This window comes from Neodiprion virginianus, chromosome 7 (assembly GCF_021901495.1).
Source record: "Neodiprion virginianus isolate iyNeoVirg1 chromosome 7, iyNeoVirg1.1, whole genome shotgun sequence".
NCBI classification, from domain to species: domain Eukaryota; kingdom Metazoa; phylum Arthropoda; class Insecta; order Hymenoptera; family Diprionidae; genus Neodiprion; species Neodiprion virginianus.
In genome coordinates, this window is record NC_060883.1 from 16,668,646 (window position 1) to 16,691,648 (window position 23,003).

General features: G+C 34.7%; 5 protein-coding genes across 7 annotated transcripts in view; 2 read left to right on the top strand and 3 right to left on the bottom strand.

Moving 5' to 3' along the window:
- LOC124309352 (3-hydroxy-3-methylglutaryl-coenzyme A reductase) overlaps window positions 1-4,004 on the bottom strand; it is a 47,102-nt gene extending 43,098 nt beyond the window's left edge. Inside the window, exon 1 of the mRNA XM_046772943.1 lies at window positions 3,875-4,004. The gene's annotated coding sequence lies outside the window, so the exon portion shown is untranslated. The remainder of the gene's footprint in view (window positions 1-3,874) is intronic.
- A 35-nt stretch (window positions 4,005-4,039) lies between these two features.
- Window positions 4,040-8,941, bottom strand: LOC124309354 (protein phosphatase methylesterase 1). Of its 2 annotated transcripts, XM_046772947.1 has the most exons (8): window positions 8,712-8,940; window positions 8,020-8,212; window positions 7,296-7,405; window positions 6,950-7,183; window positions 6,742-6,807; window positions 5,859-6,193; window positions 5,495-5,627; window positions 4,040-5,214 (listed from the first exon to the last, which is right to left on the bottom strand). In XM_046772947.1, exons 1-8 carry the CDS (start codon window positions 8,783-8,785, stop codon window positions 5,196-5,198), a joined length of 1,164 nt encoding a protein of 387 aa, XP_046628903.1. In that variant the 5' UTR covers window positions 8,786-8,940; the 3' UTR covers window positions 4,040-5,195. The 2 variants fall into 2 exon arrangements, with proteins under 2 accessions (XP_046628903.1, XP_046628904.1); XM_046772948.1 differs by lacking the exon at window positions 6,742-6,807 and having other exon boundaries at window positions 8,712-8,941.
- Window positions 8,942-9,366: 425 nt separating this feature from the next.
- On the top strand, window positions 9,367-13,878 carry LOC124309353 (telomerase reverse transcriptase-like). 2 transcript variants are annotated; one of them, XM_046772946.1, is made up of 11 exons: window positions 9,367-9,699; window positions 9,783-9,912; window positions 10,213-10,361; window positions 10,511-11,085; window positions 11,248-11,570; window positions 11,643-11,842; window positions 11,942-12,195; window positions 12,381-12,574; window positions 12,738-12,953; window positions 13,106-13,356; window positions 13,592-13,878. In XM_046772946.1, the coding sequence occupies exons 3-11, from the start codon at window positions 10,265-10,267 to the stop codon at window positions 13,744-13,746; spliced, it is 2,265 nt and encodes a 754-aa protein (XP_046628902.1). In that variant the 5' UTR covers window positions 9,367-9,699; window positions 9,783-9,912; window positions 10,213-10,264; the 3' UTR covers window positions 13,747-13,878. The 2 variants fall into 2 exon arrangements, with proteins under 2 accessions (XP_046628902.1, XP_046628901.1); XM_046772945.1 differs by having other exon boundaries at window positions 9,374-9,408; window positions 9,496-9,912.
- A 247-nt stretch (window positions 13,879-14,125) lies between these two features.
- Window positions 14,126-18,608, top strand: LOC124309359 (CWF19-like protein 2). The gene is made up of 11 exons (XM_046772953.1): window positions 14,126-14,468; window positions 14,634-14,819; window positions 15,125-15,559; window positions 15,645-16,262; window positions 16,350-16,473; window positions 16,556-16,704; window positions 16,973-17,038; window positions 17,127-17,432; window positions 17,523-17,678; window positions 17,997-18,179; window positions 18,314-18,608. Exons 1-11 carry the CDS (start codon window positions 14,382-14,384, stop codon window positions 18,458-18,460), a joined length of 2,457 nt encoding a protein of 818 aa, XP_046628909.1. The 5' UTR covers window positions 14,126-14,381; the 3' UTR covers window positions 18,461-18,608.
- An 82-nt stretch (window positions 18,609-18,690) lies between these two features.
- On the bottom strand, window positions 18,691-22,014 carry LOC124309360 (retinoblastoma-binding protein 5 homolog). Its single transcript, XM_046772954.1, has 7 exons — window positions 21,872-22,014; window positions 21,772-21,797; window positions 21,516-21,688; window positions 20,875-21,103; window positions 19,743-20,198; window positions 19,074-19,482; window positions 18,691-18,841 (listed from the first exon to the last, which is right to left on the bottom strand). The coding sequence occupies exons 1-7, from the start codon at window positions 21,888-21,890 to the stop codon at window positions 18,756-18,758; spliced, it is 1,398 nt and encodes a 465-aa protein (XP_046628910.1). The 5' UTR covers window positions 21,891-22,014; the 3' UTR covers window positions 18,691-18,755.
- Between the last annotated feature and the right edge of the window lie 989 nt (window positions 22,015-23,003).

Sequence of the window (23,003 nt, forward strand, 5' to 3'; positions counted from 1 at the left end):
AGCTATCGTGAAACTGAATTTTTCATAACTTGAATAGTTTTCGAAATTTGATGTTATCTTATTATCAGGTTCAAAATAGTAACGTTAACGTAACGAGAGATCAGGGAGATAATCATTATTGTTCAATTTTGGAAGGAATTTTGTTTATCATGTAAGTCACGATTTTTTCCGAACATGCATTGCTAAAGTAACGTTCCTCGTATCTTTTTTTTCATTCGTCGTGTACCAAGCCAATTTACTGGACTCAATATTTTCAACTAAATTTACTACTGATAATTTCGCAATAACAATTAGATGTACGGCTTCTAATTGTAAAAATTTAATAACACCAACTACCGGTTTCAATTTGTCTGTGAATTCTTGCAATATCGCTAATCGACAATTTATACCGATTCAGTTTCAAGACTCTAATTGTAAGACTCATTTCCCAATTCATGATGAATTTTTCGAATAAATTTTTCGAAGTGTATGATTAATCCTCAATTTCTTTATCAACATTAATTCATTGTATTTATTCATTCTATTTAATTCATTATTCTCCAAATCACTACCCGTCACCACAAACTGATAAATAAATCCCAAGTAAACAGAAAATTTTTATACATACCTATAGCAACTGTAATCTATAACGTAACTGGCCGACCGACGTTGTAAAACCACTTGAGAATATTCGATATATGAAATTGAAATCGGGCATCTGGCTCGCGCGAGAGGATAAAAATACCGTTGCACCTTTTTTTCCAGTTATAGGTGGGCCGCTATAAGGCGAATAACAACGAAAATAAGATCATGTATGATACTCCGAAAATTGGCATCTGCATATCTGCTCTCACTCATGTTCCATTCGCCGAATTACCAAACTAATCTGCTGTTCCGGCTAAATTATAATGACATAAGGATGAATTTTAAACAGAGTATTCTAAAAAACAGTAGGTAGTGTGTGCTGTGGTTTAAGTGGGAATAGAAACCGTTACGTGATATTTTTTTTCGTTTCTTTCTTTTTCAAATCTTCCTCTTTTTGCGGTTTGTCGCAGAGAGTTGAAGTGAAATCGTAATCGCAAGTCACGTTTCAACATTAGCTAATTGCCTGCGGTAATTTCAGAATATTGAACCGATTTTTCTTGGTTGGCAGTTGTGACCTCGTTTTTTTTTTTTTTTTTTTTTTTTTTTTCTTCCATACGTTTTTCTTTGACACAGGTTATTTAGAACTTCCAACGAGTTCATTGTTACTTCGTGTTATCCCAAAAAAAAAACTCCGAGTAACAAGTTTCGGTCAGAATTGTCGAATTTTGATAGCTTCTTCGATTTTTCATCCGCCATATTGGATCCGCCATCTTTGATTTAGTAACAAAGTTCAGGCCAAAATATTGAGTTGAAAAACGTGTGACCGAAAGGGTTAAGCGATTGATTCGAAAAACTATTAATTAACGATTTACGCATATGATAATCTTGTGCGTGTAAATTTCAACTGGAAGACGGCATGGTATTGAATTCTTGCGGTATGTGAGGGAAAATTTTTATCAGACGAACAGAAATAGTTTTTAAGAAATATTATACCATAAACTTACAAAATGGCAATGTGAATAAATTAAATTTCAACAACAGGATGTGTAATGAGTATGCTGATTATTGCATTCACTATCTCGTTCTAGTTCCCTGTAAATTAAGAACATGCCGTGTGACAAGATAAGATTTTTTTTAAAATGATCATTGATCATCAATGGTATCCAAACATTCATTTTCTATTTATCGCACACGTTGACGTGAACATTGCATAAGAACAAGGAAGTAATTTCTTACAAATGTTTATGCCAGGTGATAATAAGTCAGTCTGATTGTTTTATGGCTGTTAGAGATCTTTCGAAATTGAATATTCTGTTTTGAATACAAGTATGAAATAATAAACGACTCAATTCAATTTTAAATATCGTTCAATTACAGGCTAATATTTTTTTTATTGTATTGAATTACTGTGGAGTGAAACCTGTGATAGGATTAGCCGACTTGTACTAAAGTACTGTTTGAAACACATTTAATTTCCTATGCTGACAATTTTTATCAAATATTTAACGGCGATGTAACGTTATTTGTTAAAAAATGAAAAGAAGAACACTGTTAAATTAATGGATTATCTAATACTCAAATACTATTTTATTATCATGTTTGCATCGTTGAATATTTAATTTTAAAACATTGCACCGATATAGATTATTATCAACAAATAGCATCGTTGAATTGACTACTAAATAAAAAGAAAGTGTGTTTCAGTGACTTTGTATAATATAGTGTTCTGCATAAAATGAGCCGTCTAGAGTGAAATCGAACGGATCCAACGATTTTGAAACTATTTAAAATAAAGTATTCATGTTTAAGGATGTACTGGCTGTACATTCTCAACCAAAAGTGAGTCTCTTCGACAATATTTGTTAATTTGAGTTGAGATAAAAATCGGACACAAATCAACCACAATATAGACAGTAAGAAAAGTAAATCTCAATAATAATGATGCCTAAAAGTTATAAATAAATTGTTTAAACGAAACATTATCTAACAAATTTTTAGGGATTGTTTTTATTTGACACGTGAAATGAATTCGTTGATTCCTCTAAATACACATGAATTTTTAAGAATTTTCTCATTGTTTAGAGATTTCAGTTTTCGAAAATTGTAAATTTTGACAAATGGAGGAAAAACCGTGAATTTTGCATACAATTTCATAAAAACGTTGTGCATTACAATAAGAAGTTTCCAGGGAATTGAACAAATAGATTCACAAATACAACCTTTACAAATTTTCGAAAACGGAAATTTCAAGATAGCGAAAAAATTCTTTAAAAATTCATATGTATTGAGAAAAATCAATAAATTCATTTCCCATAACAAAAAATTGCCTACAAATTTTTTAAACAATTTTTTGTTCAAACAGTTTATTGACAACTTTTCAGCATTATTATTCTTCAAATTTAATTTTCTCATCGTCTTTATTGTGGTTCATTTTTTTTTCCATTTTTATCTTATCATAAAATATTCAATATTGTCTACAACACTCACTTTTGTTTGACAATGCATAGCCAAAATATACTTAAGCCTGTGTCATTAATTTCCGTATCTTCTATTGTCATATTCTGATAGATATCTTCGTAACTTACAAAAACAATAATTTAACTATTTATTCATATATAAACAATCTTGTAATGAAGTAATGAAAAACAGTTATTATCGGCCAACTGACATCCTTAACTTGCATGGCTAGGAAGGGGATTCGACGTGTCTAATAACAATTAGTTTTAGGAATAATTGAACGCCGATGCCATAGTTATGTGACTCTTTTTGAGTGAACACTTTCAAGCAGGAATGAAAAATGAGAAAAATGAGAAATAATGAACTGGCTGCAGGGTATCAGGATTTGTAAAAGCGAAAGAAAGGCAGAGAGGTAAATACTGAGTGTTTACTGCATTCAAATTTTCGTTCTCCAGGATAATGACGGGATAATTCCAGAATTTATGGAAATTTAGGGTACAGTAAATACCCTGTAGATAAAGAAAAAGAGATATACACAGATATGGAGATAGAAAAAAGACAGGAGAAACAAATTAGCGCGGACAGGTTGATTAGCAAATGTTCATTGTGTTTCCGCTTCTGGTGTCAAGTCGCAAACGGTATGCCGGGTATGCGGCTCAATTTTGAGGAATACGGTACGCAGAAATTGACGTAACATAGCTACGTAACATGAAATGAGGTAACCTAACCTAACCTAACCTAACCTGACCTGACGTAACCTAACGTAACGTAACCTAACCCGACCGGGTGAATCTAACCTAAAAACGGTAAGCGGTAAGAAACAATATCCATGCGTGTATAGTAAAAAACTCACCACTTGACGTGCACAAATCAGTGGAGCTGGTATTGAACTGTGACAATCACTGTATAAAACGTTCTGACTATCGGAGGGGAGGATTTAATGAACGAAAAGTTAAAAAAGAGTTTATACAACTTCATATTATACATCCTTAAAACAACACTTTTTCAATCTGTAGCGTTAACGGTCCATTTTTGCTTCTGATTTTTAGTATATTTAGATTTTTTTTTTTTTTTGTTCAACACAGTCACTGGTAACTGCACAAGATACAATTGTAAACATAGATGTGATGCAATGGCGAAAACTTAACTATCAATAACCAGTTCACGGCATCGCGGCTATGTTAACAGAAGACGATTGAAAAATATCGTCTGCTCTGAACATAAGCAATATCTTGGTTGGAGGCATGTCGGAGGTGACCACATTTCCATCTTGCGGTTGAATCTCGATTCGCGATAAGGGTGGAAGCACACAAAATTTCATGGAAGCGATAACTAGAATGCAGTAAGTTATCGCGCATGTGCCACGGCTTTTACAGAACCCACAGCGCATGCGCAATAATATTACGTCGGATAAATAGCATGGTCGGTCAGTTTCGTCAGTGTGATAAGAGTGATGCGAGGGTAACCGACACTCCGATATCATAGCCGTTGTTAAACGAGAGAAAGCAGCTCTGTCGGGATTTTCTGGAACTGTGAAAACTGGACAAGAGTGGACCGACCATGAAGAATGCGGCGGATAATACAACCCGTTCGAGTGGTTCAACAAAATTTCGTAGAAATATTCTACTACCTTAAGACCGTTGATAAGGCGTTTTTCTGAACCAATTTGTGCGAATTATTCTAAGAGATTATCAACTGAAAATATTAGACCTTAATTGATTAATCTACCTATTTTCAGTAAAGTTCTATTTGAGGACATTGACAATGGACCCAATTTTTCAGTTACGCACTACGTGTGCATGATGTATTTTCTTGTGTAAAGAATATTTGAATGCGACTGTTTGATGTATGCTTATTATCAATAGTTTGGTGAATGAGATTTTTTTTAAATCAATAAATAAACAAATGCGAATAAATTACAAATATATCATTCAAAGCGAGTATTATTGGTTATTTGATTAGGATAATATTGATGATCTCCATGCAGATCTCGTCTTGTTTTTTAAATTTATTTACATGCGTATAATACGGTTCTATACACATATGATCAATTGAGAAGATGAAATTTCAAAAAAATGATTCTTTTCTGATGTTTCTGTTTTGTTTTGCGATTTTTTATCTCGATATACTTGGTCGTCGTAGATCCGGTTGACAGCACTGCACCAAGCATGCATTTAATAAGCCGGTAGCGTTCTTCCAAAAAAGAAAAAAATAATTTAAATTCAATATAGGTCACTATAACTAATCTGAGAATTAAATTGTCATTCACGTTCACTTTCTTTTAATTAAGCCCAAAGAGCAACGAATTACCAAAAATATGTTTAAAAAAAAAAAATGTATAACTGTCTGGAAATTGGCTACAAGCTACTTCAACAAGAATGATGATTGTGTTTCGAGAAATTGTTCACATTCTGAGTCCACGTGGATAGTTTACATAACTCAATATGCCTATGTTCAGTTTAGGAATAATTACCGTGAAAAGTCTGAGGCGGGTTCAGCAAATTTATGCCTGACCATAAATGATGCTACAGCTTCCGCCACTTTATCTGGAACATCCTCATGTACCGCATGACCACAGGCAGGAAGCACTTGCATTTGAAACTTGCCTAACAGAAAAAAAACCATTGAAAAACGGTTAGTAAGGCGGTCAAATTCCCATAAAACAGTATCAAATGTTATAGATTACATGAACAATACTCAATTAGAAATTCAAAATATCAATTACAACAATTACTGTTTCAGTTTGTTATGCAATGTTAATGCAAGGAATTGTACCTAATATTTTTACTACATAAGAAATTTATAACCATTTTTTAATGTTATAGCTGATCTCCTACCTTGCATTTGACCAACTGTAAGTTCCCTGTCGAGTCTATCTACTCCTGCCAGTAGCAGCATTTTGGGTGCCGAGACGTTCAGAAAGGCTGCAGACAAACCTTGGAACCAGCCTGACCAATGCTGTTCCGTTTTCCCCAGATCTATTCTCCACGTGTAATTTTTATTGCTGGAAGTGGCAGCTGTTGGAGAAGTGACTGTTGGTGGTGACATGGCCAGAGGTTCTTCTTCTGGGATTGCGTCGTCCCGCTGTGGCACTGGTTCCACATTATTTGAGTGGTCATGTGAAGCCAATACTGACGGAATATCGTGTGTTGCTAACTTGCCTGTTTTCGTACTGAAAAAATGTTGACGTACATTCATTAGCCTTCGCATAAAATAGAATAGTTGCATCTATGAGAAGGACTTGCTTGCATCTATGCACACATTCCCATTGTTCACCTCAATTTACTATGCATTCATTTTTATTTTTTTTTATGTTACACGCAAAATGTTGTTTGGTACATAAATTTGTTAATAAATTCACAACATGCTTATCACTCCGAACAACTCTGAAATAAAGTTATTGGTTTTCTTTTTCAAATACTGGCATTTGACTTTCATTAGAGTATACAGGGTGACCCAGGATTATCGTCTCATAGGCTACCAATGTGTCCTTTGTAAAAATATGCGTCGCAAACATTTTCCATCTTTGTCGCAGATTTGGTTGACGAATGCATTAGTATCCTATGAGACGATAGTCCTGGGCCAGCCTGTATAATACTGTAGTGAAATTCCCATATTTTATCTACTAATGACCAGAAGGAATACTGCAACTCTTCGAAAATGATTCAATTATAAGAGACAAGACTTGTTCTATAAATTGTTTAATCTCTTATACCTTACTTTTTTATTTGCCCAGGAACAGATACTTTGGCTGAATCGATGTTACGGATTTGCCCACTGCGTATACTGAAATAAACAGAAAAAGATTGAATAAAACAGTCACAGCTACTAATTCTTATTGAGAAATTTCATTACCTACAGATTTCTTTATCAAATTCCCAATGAAAAAAAATCCCAGCACACAAAATGAAAATAAAATAAAACTGACCACCATTCAATTGCTTGAGGTATAGTACTGAAACTGCTTGGTCGAGATCTGAGGAAACTTTGCATAGATGTGAGAGCATCCATAGCTGTTCCTTCAACAACGTCAATTACAGCCATCCCAGCAATGTTTGGAATCAATGGAGCCGCACGAACTGCTACAGCGCCTCCCATGCTGTGACCAACTAATATTACAGGGGAGTTGTCAGTAGTTGCCTCTATAATTGCTGCTACATCACTGTACGAAAACGTATTCAATTATTTCATAGTTAAAATATTGGTGTGGCAAAATTAACACATGCAATCACCCTACTAAAGAAAACCTAATTATATCTAATTTTTTTCATTACCATGCTAACGAATCTGACGATAGATCATCGTCGTTTGTTGTATGTGAATCTCCGTGACCTCGCAAATCTATTGCCATTACTTTACATATCACCATCGTCATTATTGACTTCTGAAATAAGTAACATAATTATAATTGAGACATAAGTAGATAATAATTAATGAATGATACTGGAGATCAGTGTAAATTTTGGTATAGCATATTAATAAAGCTGATCCCTCGAACATCAAATTTGAACTTTTTATGGACAATTATGATAATTAAAATGTTCCAATTGTTAAAAATCAATAACATAGAACTAATTCATGCATTTCATTGTAATATCGAATTATCTCTGCATCAGAGTATGGACATAACTTGAAATAATATCATTTTGAAGCTTTTCGCCGCAAAACAAATTGCATTACTTTTCAAAAACGTTTGCATTTACAAACTATAATGAGAATTTTAATCTTCATTAAAGACGATTTAGAATAATAAGAAAAGCTCCTACATTCATGTTTAATGATCACCTCGACGCATTGCAAATGTTGAATGGAAATTTCAATCAATTTTGTACACTGTAATTACCAGTGAAAATGAAAATCTTTCATGTTTGTGCATAGCGGAAGACGCACATCTGTTAATTGGAACATTACAAAACAAGATTTTTTATTGAAGACAACATGGCCTACGCTGATTATTCAACAGCTCAAAAAAGTGTAGTAATTGTTATACTGACGAACCGTAAACTCCGCCCATGTCAAAGCACTGAAGCCCCCGCCATGAAGCAGAACTAAAATTGGGCCTTCATTTCCCTTGGTATAAATGTGGAACGTGTTCTCCTGAATTTTAACATCTTTAGACTCGTCAAAATATGGATGCCACTCGACAGGATCGTAGTCCCGCTTTCGTTGAAAGGCTCTTGATTTGCAGGCTCTGAAGAATACATACATAATCAAACAGAGTAAATGTAAAAGTGAAGGAATCAAGTTGAACGATTCCGCGATAGCCTTTTCTTTATCACATAAATTTCAAAAAACCAGTTAGTTATCGTATTGTAACTTTGGATATTAAGGATGGAGTTATATACAATAATTACTATGCATAGCGAATACTGAACAAATAGAAATCTGTGACTGACTAATTCTTATGTTATTACGTTACAACTGTGCAAATCAATGAATGCTAGAAACAATGAGTGAAAACGTAGAAAAAAAACAGGGACTAGAGAAAATCAACTCAATGACGTGCAGCTATTGACTGATATTAGATACGTTTTTGCAATACAGGTACATAAACGACGTACTGAGTCTGGCACCCTTGTTGACAGCAAGCAGGGAGCCTGTTTGCTTGCATATTATAAACTTCAAATAAACATAAGCAACGAGTTTGCGATAGGTTATGGTAAATTAAGGGTTATTATGTGACAACTAACCTAGAAGGCATACCGAAATCAAGGCCTGACGGTGGCAACTTGGATTTCAAAATCGATTTTTGTAGTGAAGACATCGCCGCTGTACTTTTCCAACAATGATCTCCAGTTATTATCGATTGATATTCGCGGATTAATGTGATATCTCAATTGTTTCGTTCGTGATATTGTATCTAGCCCAATCCAAATGACAGTGATCAACACAAGACAAATTATCCTGCAGATATCAAATATAGGTATGCAGCACTGTTATACCTATATATATTCAATATACAAAGCTTGAGTAGCCACCTGCATTACCGATCGTCGATAAAGAGATTTTTTTTTTACTCATATCTTCAATTTTGTTTAATTTTACCAATCATACCAACCAATGCTCATATTATACCCCCCATAAATTGTATCATTAGTTAAGCATATGCCTGGTTATCCTTTTCGCCAGTTCTTGGGACAAAGTGATCTTCAGCAATTTTCTTGATTCACTGTGTTCTATTGCTAATTTCTAGTAGAAAAAAACACCAATTCTTTTCATCTGAAACTCGATACGTCGAGGTTAGATACGATGGGGTAGAGGACTCTTCTTGTAACTTCCGTAAGCATCTTTTTTTCAAATTACCAGCGGTTAGTAAGGCAGGATTACCGTTACCCTCAAATTTCATTGATACGCAGGTAGACCTAACGGACCTTACTGCGTGTACAGGTCAGTGCGGAACTAATTACCCTAGTCATAAACATTCCATACATGTAGGCTCTTCTACAACGAACACCTACATTTGATGTTCTACAGTACGTAAACAAAAGGACTAAAGGCGCTGTGGTTACTGAAATTGCTTGAAGGATGTTCGATCTGATCACTGAAATTATGTTGGGATGAGTATCCAATAGAGATCTGTGATCCAATTGTACTTCTATAACAATTGAAAAGGATGTTGAGTGAATTTCGCGAGTTCGTGGATTTTATCCAAGAAATAACAAGCGATTACCCCAGCAAGTTGGTTGAATTTTTTCGGGACATATTCATTTACGTTCCTGACGATAAAATACCGCCAAAATTTGAATACATGTGCCCTGCAGCTACGAAACCCACGGCGTTAACTGTTTCACTTCAGAAATATTTTGCCAACCAAACTAAAGACTTCTGCGAATTAACGTACAACGAAGGTTGGGATCAGTTGGAAGAACACTTGGGACCTGATCTTTTGCGGTTGGTCAAGATTTATCTAGTTTTTCAGTTCGAAAGAAGGAAAGCATTTCTGTATTAGTAGAATGTCTGTAGTTTGTTTCTTCTACTAACAATTATGTTGCGGTCTTCATGCATTCCGTGAATTCGTCAGACCTTTATAGTATTTTGAATGATTGCAGCATCTGTGGTCAATAATTTGAACATTTGTGTTGATCATCGATAGTTACAATCATATATTCCATCGTTGATTGATGATCTGATTTTGAAGTATTTTCAGTTTGTATTTATTTGTATATTTATATTTTATATTTTTTTGCATAGATTCTGTCTCACCGAGTGTATATTTGCAAAGAAAACAAATTCCGGTGCTTTCATGGTATCAAACTTATCAAATTTGTGCAAAAAAATACCAGTCAACCCTCCTGAAAAACTAAGCAAACGATTTTATCACACAGCTAAATGTCAAGAAGGTAGTACTTAATTGATCGAAAGAGTCTTAATAAATATTTATAAGCACATATAAATATGGTTATCTGTCCAAATTGATTAACAACAGAAGGGATGAGGAAATAACAGTCACATGATTTATACGAAGAATGAATCCTTCTTCACATTACAGAAAGTACCGATGATTTACTCGTTTCTCGAGACGATAAAATTAACGAATGGGAGAAGCTGCAGAAAAATTTGATTCACTTATTTTGTACCGATGACATAGATATTTCAACGGATGCAAATTTGTTCAAAACTTCGAGTAGTCGAAAGTTTCCAGATGGTCATGTACTAGTCAAGAAAAATAGTATGACAACTATGTCTTCCCAGGTCATCAACACACGAGTAGGAAATAAAAAAATTGTCCAGTACGAAGATTGCATGGAGCCGCTAGAGCTGCTGCTTAAGAAACTGAAGAAAGCTCATTCCAAATACAATTACGAAAAGGCGCTGAATAGACTGATTTCTTCAAACACAGTGGCTTCTAGTGGTGAGAAGACAATTGAGCACCACAATTCTAGAAATCAGCTACCACTTCCAGTCTTAAAGAAATACTTCAATAATATTTTCAACCACGTGATTCCACGAGAATTGTTTGGAAGTAACAAGAACAGAAATACTGTGATAAAAATAATTTGCCACTTGCTTGAAACACCTCAGTATCAGTCCATTAATTTGAGGTCATACATTTTAAAAATGAGGGTAAGGAAACTAAGCTGGACTAGATTACATACACATAAAAAAAAAAAAAAAAATAATGTCAATTAATATTGAAATGAGTTGCTAATTTTAAACATGTATTTTCTGTAAAGCAGTGAAACTTGCATTGAACTGACGATTTCATAACAGCATGATTTTTTGAAGGTATCTGAAATCCGTTGGCTGGACGGTGTCAAGAACAGTGATGCCCAATGGACAATATTGGGAAAATTATTAAAATGGTTTTTTAAAAACTACGTACTAGAAATATTCCGTACTCAATTATATGTAATGGTGACAAACAGTAAAGAGAAAATTTACTTCAAACAAATCGATTGGCAGAAACTGACCACTGAATTTATTAAGAAAATGTCACGGGACAAAGTTATCGCCAGAGTCAATGGCATCACTACTAAGGTCTCCTGCAACGGTAGGTGGATTCTTTTTCCAAAGAAGAATGGAGTGAGGCCTATTATGTCTCGAGTTGGGTAAGATTTTGTCAATTTTTCAATTGCTTATTGTGCAGACAAATTTGATATAAGATTACGCATCGTTAACAGGGGCAGCGAAGTAAGTGAAAATACAAAACTGGCTCTCTGCTTCCTGCAGCAGCTGCATATAACAAAGTATGGAGAATCAGGAAAACAAATTTTCATTGAAAAATGGCGAAACCTGGTAGATAAATTTAGGAATGAAAGGAACACAACTATGTACTTGGTGTGTTGTGATATCCAAAATGCTTACGGGGCGATTGATCAGAGTGAGTCTTTTTCTTCTATAAGTTGTTCAACGAGTAAAGTAAAAAATGTGAATCTCATTCTATTAGATTGCAGTTTCATTGACGTTACACTTTTATTAGATAAACTTCTGGCAATTGTGGAATCGCTTGCTCATTCAGCTGGTCCGCAACTGAGCCTCAAATGGTATAAAATATCCAAAAATATCAATGCAGTAAAGTCAAACTGCTCTAGATCAAAGAAATGCTTCAAGTATCCGGAACTGGAACTACCGGTCCACTCGAAATCAATATTTGCCTGTGGATCTGATAAGGTGGTCAAAGTCAGAACAAAAGTGTTGCTTCGTGAGATAAAAAAAAACGTACTAATGCAGAATGTAGGTAATTCATTTACACATAAATCAAGCTGGCACTAACCCTAATCATAACAATATCTGTTGTGTACTGTAAACTCGGACCCAACATAAGCTGTTGAAATTGTGAATTGGAAATTGAAAGTGATAACTTGCAAATGCTGAATTCTGTGTTACACATACTATAATTAAAAGTGAACATTCTATAGATACTTATATCAAACCAAAGGTATTTACTTCAAAAAGGAATTGCTCAAGGGGCTATATTATCGACTGCGTTATGTGACTTGTATTATGCACACATGGTAGAAACGAATCTGTCAGAATTCAAGGATAAGGGTTTACTATGTCGATATGTAGATGATTTTCTGTTCGCAACAGAAGATAAAGCCTTGGCTGAACGGTATGTCTTTAAAATATATAACAGAAATAGTTCGGAAGATTGAGAAAATTGTACTACATGATAATTGTCTTGAGTAAATATTATTCTTGGACATGAAGGTCAGTACAAAACAGTTTTTTTTTTAACGTGTAACGTGATAATTGTATTCATTGGGATTTTCCAGATTTTTGCAGTACGTGCATAAAGGATGCCCAGATTATAACTGCAGTTTCAATGCCGCTAAGACAAGAACAAACTTACCAGGCTATGAACATACTATGAACGATATCACCTATCTAGGCTATAATATCCATCCAAAAACTCTAGAGGTAACGTCGGATTTTTCAAAAAGCCCACGATACACGACCGTTCTGTCAAAGCCACGTTATCAAATATTACAGTAAGTTTAGACGAGTTATATTTGAAACTTATATGAATTCCAATTAAAGGATCAGATCTTAACCAAAAGATGCTAATAATGTGTTGAAAATTTTTCCGCTCTATTTTGCCATTTTGCATTATCATGTCACCAATGTAAGTTTTCATTTACAGAACATTTCACAAGCGATTATCGAACTTGGCTTCGCTTAAGATCGATGGAATGGTTTTGGATCTTAAAATAAACAGCGAAGATACTATAATACACAATGTAAATTGCATGTTCAAAAGGCAAGCCGAACGCTGTCTGTGGCTTCTAAGTGCACTGTTTGATGATATATCTAGTCAGCTCAGTGAAATCTTTAAAATCATAAGGTCGACTAACTTACAAATCTTTCGACGCATACATCGGTATTTTCTTACACGTAAGTCACTCTTTATTAAAGGAATAGTGATTTACACATTGAATATACCAACTATTTTTTAAATATTTTCACAACATCCTAATATGTATTTTCTTCGTTGGTATTCCATCGGTCATTTACTACTGAAAACAAATGAATGTAAAATCTCTTGAAAACATTCCAGTTAGTTAATTTATTATTAGTTCAATAGCTATAGCAGATGTACGCAGTTATTCATTGTGCGATTATTTTTCAGATGGGTATAACTTTGAAAGCCTCGTCCCACGATTGTTGGTTCTACCGTGGAAATCATATCGACAAGTATTCGGCAAGAAGCCCAGTATTCACGTCCATTTTCGGTCACTGTTTCTCAAGAGCATAAAAATGAACGAACATGACAGGGCCAATTGAGCCAGTTACAAAGTAGCCGCGTTATTGTCGCTCATTACTGTGAAAATGTTACTACAGTACGACATTTTCTACTTGCATAATATAAGATTTTATACGAAAATAAATGAGATGCGTTTACAGAGAATTTTTTTATTTTAATATTTGAATGAGTGCGTTTGTTTGCCACCTTTCGGAAACAAAAGGTTTGAAAGATGCTACCGGTTTGCTAATTTTTTAACATTGACAGAACATTGACAGTGGGAGACAACGGAGCAGGGAAGTGGAACAGCTATAGATATAGGCGCATAATTTCGCCTCATTCTCCTCTACCGCCTTGATCTCCTCCACAATATCGTCAGAGAGAGAAAGGAGTACTCCCGGAGTGACTCCCGGCATATTTCTGTCCTTTAAATATTTGCTTCAAGCGGCTCATAAGAGCGCTCCGTCTATCTTTTATAAGTCTATGGGCTAGTGCTCATGTTAGTTTTGCTAACTTGCAAATCCTATATCTTGACCCCCTAACCTCAAATCCTTAGCATAACATAACCTATAAACCAGTTTACGTCAACTTGACTACAACATCAAGAAATAAATACGAAACATCGTTGTAACCTCGGAATTGCATATCACTGTACAATTATTGAAGTACCAATACAATGTCTTGGATACAATTTGAAAGTGGTAGAGAAAAAGATGCTGCGCGAAATGCGCTTCGAGAATCACGTCAAAAAATATTGGAAAAGGTAAACAAACATTAACGAGTTTAATTTTACTCTATTTTTATTGTTTTACTTTCTCTTATACCTACTCATTACGGTGAAATTTTTGACAATTTTCAAGCGTAGTTAACAAAACTGGTTGAAATGAATTTTCGAATTTCGATCGGAATCAAAGTTTTTTCTCATCAGGCGGAAGCTGAATATCACAAAAAGCAGATACGAGAGGAACAATCCAAACTCAGAGGGGACGACAAGTGGATGCTGCCCACTGTTGAGGCTAGAATAAAGGGTGATAAGAAAGCAGCAAAGAAACGAAAAAAGGCGAAAGAAAAAAAGTCAAAGAAGAAGAAAAAAAGTCGATCAAAGTCTAGCTCTGTAGGGTTGAATTTGCTTTTGTAATGCATGATTTGACACACGATTATAATTTGGTCCTGTCCTTAATAGAATGTAGCTTACTAACAATTTTTTTTTATGAACAATCAATACTACAAATATTTTTTTTTTTGCAGTAGAATCTGATAATTATCATGAAATAACAGTGAATTCTTGAGATACACTTTTCATTAAAATAGGATCCAAACAATTGCCTACTAATGAAATGATTAATATTATTGAAAACGAATAAAATTTGTACAGGGAGAATGAAAATTTTTTAATTTCGTCCCAAATTACTTGACCAGAGTTCCGAATCGAGTAAAGAAGAAGAAGATGAGGAATGGGTTGAGAAGACCGATTCAATTGGAAATAAAAGTTTGCCAACACTGACGCAACCCGAGCCTAAAATTCTAGCGCCTGCTGTGAGGGATGAATGGATGAATCTGCCAGGTTTGTTTCCCTGCGTTAATCACAATGAGGAAAAGAGATCAAAAAATGAGGAAAAGGCAGCAGAAAAAAGAGATAGGGCAAGCATAGAACAGCTTGGTAAAAGTGAAAGAGAACTCAATCCGTATTGGAAAAATGGTGGTACAGGATTACCTCAAACTGAGGATCAAAGTAACATCAATAAAGGAAGCATGATCGATGCCAAATGGTTAAGAAAAAGTCTGCAGAGAGCTGAAGAACAAGCCAATGACGAGGGAAGGAGCTTGGAAGAAGTGGCTGCAGAAAGATGGGGGGTATGCTTTACATTTCATTTAGTAGAGTCGCATTTTCTCCCTTCCAAAAAAAAACAAACACTCCATTAAGAGTTTTTTGTTACAGTCTTTGGCGAGACTGCAGTCCTTAATAGTCCAAGCCGAAAGCAAATCGCACACTGCCTCAAAAAGTAGGTATGATCCAGAAAAGGGTAAACGACAAGTTAGAAACAGAGAAGAATCAGCCGAAAGATATTATCAGGGACGGAGAAATCGAAGTGGTAGTAGGGACAGCAGGGATTCAAACAGACATACGAATTCTGAAAGGCATAAACGAACGTCACGATCCAAGAGCAAAGAGCGACACAGAGACTCGAGAAAGGAAGGTCATAGAAGAGAGAGGTCCAGAAGTAGAGAGAAATATGTGCGACAAAGCGACTCTGGGTTTCATGAGCGTAAATTAGCATTCAAGAAACCAAGCCAAGACGAGTACTCTAATTTCGCAAGTACTAGTAAATCGACATTGTCTTCTCGTTCAACGAACTGGAAGAAACCTGAAGCTTTGAAGAGAGAAGCTGATAAGAGAAGTAAAGTTCCGCCATCCCGAAGCAAGTCAATGTCAGAAAGCGAGGAGAGTTCAGATTCAGAGACTAAGAAGAATGAAATTGAAGAACCAATTATGACTGAGGCAGAGATGAATCAGTTAGGAGCTAAAATTGTGAAATGCGAAATAATGGGAGATGATGTTAGTTATGTTTTCATTCTATAATAAGTTAACTAATAGCAATCAACTTTCAAATCACCTGTTTCTTCTATTTTTCTTTAATTCTAGGAACTGGCGGCAAAATTAAAAGCCCAGCTTGAAAAAGCCCGAGAAGCTCGTAAAAATGCCCCTGTGAAACGGACTGCTGATCGTGAGGAAACAACCGTGATTTTGACGAAAACCGATTCCAGAGGTACTGTATATTATTGGTTGAACACTGTTCCATGGGAAAGCTCGTTGTTTCATTAATGTCAATCTGATTTTTCCTACTTTAGGAATGACGAGGCCTGTGGAGCCTAGAAATGAGTATCCAGAATCTAAAGATCCTCGTAAAAAAAATAAGAAAAAGAAAGTTGACACTCACGAGGCGGGACAGAGAGTTAGGTACTTTGCTGACGATGACAAATATTCAATAAAAGAAATGGTAAATATTGTATAGAGCTTTCTATGTTAACTGGATCAGGTTTATATTGATAATCACAAATGTTGTTCTGTAAACCAATCGCGTAATTGAATAAGATACCATTCTAGAGCCGTAAGTTAGCAATAGTTTTGTATTAAAACATAGGATCTGTAATACGATTGTTTCATAAAAATTGGTGACTGTTAAAATAGTTGAGTATGCAGTCTAGCTATCGTTCATAAGTAAGAATGATCAAATTAGATGATTAATAACTGTAATTATCGTACAGTTTCAGCAAGAAAAAGGCCGTTCGACCAATGAGGATGACGCGATGTTTACGAAGATTGCTTCAAAGGTATTACATTACTAAAAAGCAGGCCAGAAATTTTGAAAATTTCCTACGTTCGACCACAACATAATTTCGTCTTTTTTTATTCTTTCAGACAATGGATATGGACGAAATGTTTGAAGACAAAGTACGCTTCAAAGAAAGAGATGCAAAAGAAGACGAGCGTGATCGTTTACAGGCAATAAAACAACACGAAAAAATGACCAAGAGTTTAGACAACTGCAGGTGGTGCATAGATTCTAAGCAAATGCTTAAACATATGATTGTTGCAATGGGGTCCAAGGTCTACATGAGTCTACCGTCTCACGGATCTCTTACTACTGGTCATTGCATTCTTGCTCCAATACATCACGTCGTTTGTCAGACACAGCTGGACGAAGATGTGTGGGAAGAGCTACAGGTGATAAAACTGTAACTTCTTTCATGCTACTTTCTCTCAATGAGGCAAATATTGAATACGAATTTTCTCATTTATTACGCTTGCTTCCAGACTTTCAGAAAAGCTATTACCAAAATGTTCATGGACCAAGAAGAGGACGTTATATTTTTCGAAACTTCTATGATGCATAGGAAATTTCCTCATATGCAGTTGGAATGCATACCAATGCCAAAAGAAATTGGTGATATGGCCCCCATATACTTCAAGGTAAGTGTACAGATTTTTTGGAATATAAAGGAATTGGAGTTCGAAAAAAGATTTTCGAATTTGCAAAAAGACATGATTTTTTGGAAGTATCACTTCTTATGTCCCCTTTGACCACGCAAAATGCCCTCTTCATTCCTAGAAATATATGAAAATTTAAATTTTCAGTTTATCCAAATTCTCATCTTTTTCACGCATATAATTAACGGAATTGTTTGAAAGTCACTAAATTACACAATAATGCGTTTTATCTCGCCCTTAGAGACTCTAATTTTATACATAACAAAACGCGTAACTTACACACTTATTTTCTTCTTATAGAAAGCTTTGTTGGAGTGCGAATCAGAATGGTCTACTAACAAAAAAATCATCGATCTCAGCACAAAAAATGTTAGAAGGTCCATACCAAAAGGCTTACCTTATTTCGCAGTGGATTTTGGTATGGAAGGAGGTTTCGCGCACGTAATTGAGGATGAAAATATGTTCCCTAAGAACTTTGCACAGGTGAAAATGACCGATATCATAATAAGAGGTTCTCTGTTCCTGAAATAGGATTTCAAAAATCAAGTCAAATTCCAGAGTGCCGTACTCAATTTTTTCGCGACTTTCATTTGACCATTACGTTTTACTGTACTTAGGAAATCATTGGAGGTATGTTGGACTTGGATCGCAACTCGTGGCGGAAACCGAAGCGCGAAAATTTTGATCAACAGAGGTCAAAAGTGATAGAATTCGCTAAAATGTGGAAAAAGTATGACTTTACTGTCGGCGATGATTCAAACTGATTTTACTCGTACAAAACCACTTTAAGGGTTAAAATGTACAGTAGACAAAAAAAAAAAATTTCACAAGAACATTACATAATAATTTTATGTACATAGTTACTTTACGTGAATAGTGAATACCTTTTAAAATGAGCATTGTAAAAAGGAAGTAAGACTTGATTAAAGATTGATGAATATTTATCAGTGACGAAATTATTGTAGATGTAGAATGAAAAATTGTATGTGAAAGGTTGATGTTAAAATTAGGAGACAATTTATTTAGAAAACTTTACATAAATTTGGCTAATACATATATTCATTTTCCTTTCCGATGTTCAAGCCTAGGTCTACCTTTTTTTGCTGCTGGTTTGTCCTTTCCTTTGTTTAAAAGTGGATGAGTTTCTGTAAAAAAAATTATACTCCTGTACTATTGAATGACAACGCGAATGTATTAGGTATGATATTTTTGTCAAAACAAAATGATAAAGTCGTTGAAAGTGGATCAAAAGTGATAAAAGCCATTTTGAAACTACAACAATAACTCATGAGTGTTTCCTTCTATTCTATAAAAACCATTCTTGGAATACTGTTAGGCCGAAATGTATTCATTTCTTGTAAAATCTTGAAAACAAACCATCGGTTGGTGCCCCTTGTAGATTGATATCATGGGAGCGATGTTTTTTTACTGGAGGTTCTTGAGGTGTGGATTGTGTGTCTTCTGATTCTTCAACATCAGGTGAAATTGGCAAAAATTGAAGTGACCCAATGTTTTCAGTTTCTTCGTCAGAACTACAAAATGCAGCCACCCTGTCAATTGCAGCTACGTCAACTTCGATTTCTTCATCTTGCGCCTCTTCCCCTTGGACCACAGACTTGTCTTCGTCACTCAAATCAAACTCACTTTCTCTTTCCTCGTATTCAACATTTTCATCTAGCTCTTTGAAATCAGGAGCAAATGCTGACCAATTTTCAACCTGGTTTTGAGCCCAAATAGAAACCACTCCAGATGATATTGAAGCAATTATTGGTCTCACCGGATGCCACTAGTGAAAATAATTTTGACATAAAATTATTGACAGCAATATAGCAATATAGTTTATAATGGATTGGTAATGAAAATTTGTTTATTATACAAGTTCGTAGGAAAAAATTTGATGATGGTAATTGTTTGATAGAGAAAAACCAGTAAAATATAAAAGGGGATTTTTTGATGATAAAAGCAGTTACTGAATTTTACGTGAAAAAAAATGCTCCAGTCCGGGATTGCAGAGCTGAAAATTGGTTCAGATTGACGTGTTCTTACCACAACATCAAGCAGAAGCTCTCCTTTGGTTCCATGTAATATTTTTACTAAATTTCCAATACTTTTTTCCCAGATGTAGAGAGCATGTTGTCTTGCAGAACCAGCACAAACATATTCACCGTCTCCTGAAAAGCAACACTTCTTCCACATTGTTTTGTTGACCAAATCTTGTAATTTTTGGATAGGTTCCGGCTCCCCATCCTTGCCACAGGCCAGAACTTCCGTACTATCGTAAACTCTTATAACTCTGTCCGAAGTATTGACAAGATAACAGTCTCCTCGTCTAGCAAACTCTATACTTTTTACAGCTGTATTACTGGCTGTGCCTTGAGATATTTTGTAAGAGGCTTTAACAGCTAGACTTTCTGAGTTGAGAACTAGTATTCTTCCTCTAGCATTACCAGTAAATATGTAATCTCCTCGCCTGTTAAATGATGCTACTATATTCAAGTCACTCTGTAAAATAAACAAGGTAAACGGTTAATTAAGGTTTCTTGCTGTCGATTTGATTTAAAAAATTATAAATCAGGGCCTCATATGATATTGATATAGCTTTGATATTTCACAGAAAAAGAGGGGAAACTTTTATAAAATTGTAAAAAAAAATAAAATAAAGTAAAATCACTTTTATTTATCATTTGCATTTTCAGACCAAAAGAAGGTGAGTCAAAAATTCTTTCGAATCAATTTTTACACAATGGTACTACGTATTTCCCAGCAAAATTTTCAGTCTTTTGATATGAAAAAAAATGTGCAAAGTAGTTCAAAGCAGTTTTTCTAAGAAGTCTATCAACGGATCAATAATCGTAAGAACGCTGCTGGACTATTAGGCAACATGAGCTGTTCGGATGGAAAAAAATGAACAAATAAAAACGGAACCATTAACAAATTTGCCAAAGTCTCCACTCAAGGGAGTTGATTTACTTTCATTTAAGCCCTTAGAATATTAGAAACTTTTCATGAACATTTTACTAAGCTAATCAATGAATGGGCCAATAACCTTTAAATTACAGCTCTCATCTCATATGTCACATCAAAAATTAAAGACTGCTGATATGAGCATGACTAAATGTCAATCGTGACAGTTATTTGAGTTTCGTTTCCAGCTCTGATAAAGAGTGTAAATACATACATCTTCCTCGAGAGGTATGACCCTGTGTGTGCCTTCGATTTTTACCAAAACAGCAGCATGTCTCATGGGACAAACCAGAAATTTGTTAGCATTTCTTGGGTGAAATTGAACCTTTAATATAGGTGACGGAAATCTATATTTTTGGTCACATTCTCCTGAGAGAACATCCCAGATGCAAACATTGTTGTCTGTAGAAGCACTGAGGAGCTTATGTCCATTTCTTGACCAGCTGTGCAGACATAATATACAATTAAAAAATACGGCAAGTATAAATGAAAGACGAAGGCAGGTAAACATTAGATGCGATGTATAACATATATATAATTGTAATGTTATTTCATAATATATTTTTCAGTCTTTAGCAAACTGTTTCAAGAATTAAAAAATCTATGAACTTTGCCCATTTTCCAAAGCCATTCTGTCTTGCCAATTTTATTTACAAGTTAATTTTTCATTAATACATCAGTTCTGCTTTATGATTAAATACAAATTCCATAATTACTGTATTGAGACCAAGGCATTGGTGAAATTATTTATAATTCAAATTTACATGAGAAAAATTAAAAAAGTTTTACCAACACTCAATGTAACATGAGAATAACTTATGTTAGTGTAACTTATGCTGAAACTTTTTTTCTTACCTTATAGAACAAACGGGATGCACGTGAGCACTGATTATCTTTGCTATGCCTCGAGTTAGAAAATCCCAAATTACTATCCTTCCATCATTGCATCCTACAGCGAGCAGTGTTCCTCTTTTATTGAACGCACAGGTTACTGCAAGAGATATGCAATCCAAAGTTCCATCGAATTCCTGGAAAAAAAGAGAGTAAGTCTGTAGTATTGCAATATTAGGTTATAATACTAATAAAGTTTTACCAGAAAAAAACAACTTACTTCGGGATAATTTTGCCCAAAGGATTCTGAAAAATATATCAATTAATTCAAGTATAATATAATTTTGTGAAATGTTTACTGAATATATAAGTTAGCTCACCTAATAATTCTAAATTCATTTCTTCTCATTCAATATTTTGTCAACAAATAGCAAACAAATCTTTGGTATCTGTCGATAGCAGATATTACCGGTACGTCGCCTTAATACGACCATGGTGTCATGAATACTTTAATGAATACGACTCGAGAACAAACTACAAGGCGCAAGCGGTGAAAATCCCCTAGGACAAGAAGTGGGAGAGAGAGAGAAAGGGAAAAATAGATAGATAGATACATGGCCTTTATCTAACAGTGTTAAAATTGTTCCATGATATATAACTGCATGTAATTATTAAGAATAAACTGGAAATATTGTTAAATAAATAACAAATATCAAACATAGTGAAAATTATGAAAATAATAAAAATATGTGAAGGTTAAACAATGAAAAACATTAGTATTATATTTCACATATATTGCTGTCGATTCAAATTAATATTACAACTATTAGTAATAGTTAATAGCCATTGATATGATATACTTGACTTATGTGTTATTAATACTGTATACTTCATAGTATAATAGCTTAAATCTGTGAGCTCAGAAAATAAATAATTTTAATAATTGTTACAGGTATGTAACAGCTTCGACCCGCGGCAATCCAACAAATGTTTTGCAAGGCCGTGGTGGGCTATCAACTTGGTCGGACTATAGAGTGCTGCCACCGACTCCTGCTAGATGGAAACTTTTTGAAAAGGTATACCTTGTAATCCAACAAATTATGAAAATGGTGAGATAAAATCAATACTGTACGATATGCAATTTCGTGAATCAAACAAGACAATATATAACGCAAGGTTTATTATAAAATTAACGTCATTAACGCAATGGCCATAGCAGTTATATAAAAATTTTTAATTAAACGTAGTAATTGATGTAAAGCAAGACACATCGAGTTACTACAATTTTTCTCCCGATGGTCCTTTGCTCTCTTACTTGTCAAACATTGTAATTGCGTTATGAATCACCTACAATGGACCAACGACCATTGCCGGTACGGAAAATTGGCACTGTGATAGGACAAACTCCCGGGACCAGTGCCTAACTACAGTCGGTTTTTTTTGGGAATTTATTGTTTCAATTATTACAGACAACCGAGAGGCGATTTAAATAAAAAAACTCATTTGAGTGTT

Coding starts and splice junctions, on each gene's coding strand:
- LOC124309360 (XM_046772954.1), bottom strand. Junction 21,689..21,771: donor TTGGGCAAAATTATCCCGAA/GTAAGTTGTTTT, acceptor CTTTTTTTCCAG/GAATTCGATGGAACTTTGGA. Junction 21,104..21,515: donor CATCCCGTTTGTTCTATAAG/GTAAGAAAAAAA, acceptor ATGTCTGCACAG/CTGGTCAAGAAATGGACATA.
- LOC124309354 (XM_046772947.1), bottom strand. CDS start 8,785: ATGTCTTCACTACAAAAATCGATTTTGAAATCCAAGTTGCCACCGTCA. Junction 8,213..8,711: donor GATTTCGGTATGCCTTCTAG/GTTAGTTGTCAC, acceptor TGTATTCTTCAG/AGCCTGCAAATCAAGAGCCT. Junction 6,194..6,741: donor GTTCCTGGGCAAATAAAAAA/GTAAGGTATAAG, acceptor ACATTTTTTCAG/TACGAAAACAGGCAAGTTAG.
- LOC124309353 (XM_046772945.1), top strand. CDS start 9,635: ATGTTGAGTGAATTTCGCGAGTTCGTGGATTTTATCCAAGAAATAACA. Junction 9,913..10,212: donor TTGGGACCTGATCTTTTGCG/GTTGGTCAAGAT, acceptor TTTTTTGCATAG/ATTCTGTCTCACCGAGTGTA. Junction 13,357..13,591: donor ACATCGGTATTTTCTTACAC/GTAAGTCACTCT, acceptor ATTATTTTTCAG/ATGGGTATAACTTTGAAAGC.
- LOC124309359 (XM_046772953.1), top strand. CDS start 14,382: ATGTCTTGGATACAATTTGAAAGTGGTAGAGAAAAAGATGCTGCGCGA. Junction 14,469..14,633: donor GTCAAAAAATATTGGAAAAG/GTAAACAAACAT, acceptor TTTTCTCATCAG/GCGGAAGCTGAATATCACAA. Junction 14,820..15,124: donor GTCGATCAAAGTCTAGCTCT/GTAGGGTTGAAT, acceptor TTACTTGACCAG/AGTTCCGAATCGAGTAAAGA.